This window comes from Seriola lalandi, unplaced genomic scaffold (genome assembly GCF_002814215.2).
Source record: "Seriola lalandi dorsalis isolate HSWRI2012SDOR001 ecotype SW California unplaced genomic scaffold, Sedor1 jcf7180002049208, whole genome shotgun sequence".
Classification (NCBI taxonomy): domain Eukaryota; kingdom Metazoa; phylum Chordata; class Actinopteri; order Carangiformes; family Carangidae; genus Seriola; species Seriola lalandi.
In genome coordinates, this window is record NW_019519768.1 from 1 (window position 1) to 1187 (window position 1187).

At 43.6% G+C, this 1187-nt stretch overlaps 1 protein-coding gene across 1 annotated transcript; it reads right to left on the reverse strand.

The window, feature by feature from the left end:
- Positions 1 to 10: 10 nt before the first annotated feature.
- Positions 11 to 1121, reverse strand: LOC147819792 (uncharacterized; the record flags this gene model as incomplete). Its single annotated transcript, XM_087171119.1, has 1 exon — positions 11 to 1121. A coding segment is annotated over one exon (1031 nt), but the record flags the coding sequence as incomplete, so codon positions are not given.
- Between the last annotated feature and the right edge of the window lie 66 nt (positions 1122 to 1187).

Genomic DNA, 1187 nt, shown 5'->3' on the forward strand with positions numbered 1-1187 from the left:
AAAACTAATATTTTTCCAAGATCATTTTTCAAAGGCTCTTTACATACGGACTGTCAATTCCCCATTAAGTCTGAAAGCTCTCCAACATGTTCAGGAATTACATGACTTTTTATTTGTATGGATCATTAGATGTTTCACCAAGTGTGGCTGCTGCCTGAACATTCTCCCACAGATTTCACAGGGGTATGGCATCTCCCCTGTGTGGGTTCTCATGTGGATTGACAATATTGGCTTAGTAGTGAAACTTTTCCCACACCTTTCACAAAAATATGGCTTTTCACCTGTGTGTATTCTTGTATGCGTATTTAAGGCCGTCTTCACACGAAATTTTTTCCCACAGGTGTTGCAGGTGTAGGGCTTCTCACCTGTGTGGATTCTCATGTGGACCGACAAGCATGCACGCGTAGTGAAAGTGTTCGCACACATTTCACAAGAATATGGCTTTTCACCTGTGTGTGTTCTCATATGTATATTCAAGAGTCTCTTGAAATTATATTTCTTCCCACAGGTATTGCAAGTATGCGGCGTCTCACTTCTGTGGGATCTTGTATGGTTCCTCAAGTGTGTGTTGTTAATACATATTTTTCCACATATGTTGCAGCTACATGGCTTCTCGCCTGTGTGGGCTCTCGTGTGGATCAACAGATCCAAACTTGAGCTGAAACTTTTCCCACACGTTTGGCAAAAATATGTTTCGCATTTGAATGATTTTTCACCTGTCTGAGTGTTACAGTGACTCTTTGCTGTGGGAAAGTTATAAATGTTGTCACTGTGACTTGTGTTTTTGTGATGTCTATTCTTTGGATGTGTCTCTGCATTTCCTGTTGATTCTGGGTCTACATGCTCGCTTCCTTCCTGATCTTGGCTCTCAGCTACAGGAGAGTTGTGAGAGAGGAGCTGGTGGTCACTTTCATCATTAGTAGGAGTCAACATCAAGGTATCAGTCTCCTGCTTCAGTACAAGCTGCTCTCCCTCCTGACTGATGCAGAGTTCCTCCTCTTCCTCTTTAATCTGTGGAGGCTCTGGGTCCTCCTGGTCCAGACTGGAGTTCCTCTCCTGGTCACAGAGCTGCTGGTCAGTGAGAACCTCCTCCTCCTTACAGACATGATGCTGAGGGAGCTCTGGAGGGACAAAGGACACAAGACATAGGTTACTAATGTCATAATAGAAAAACTCAGGTCTTGGTT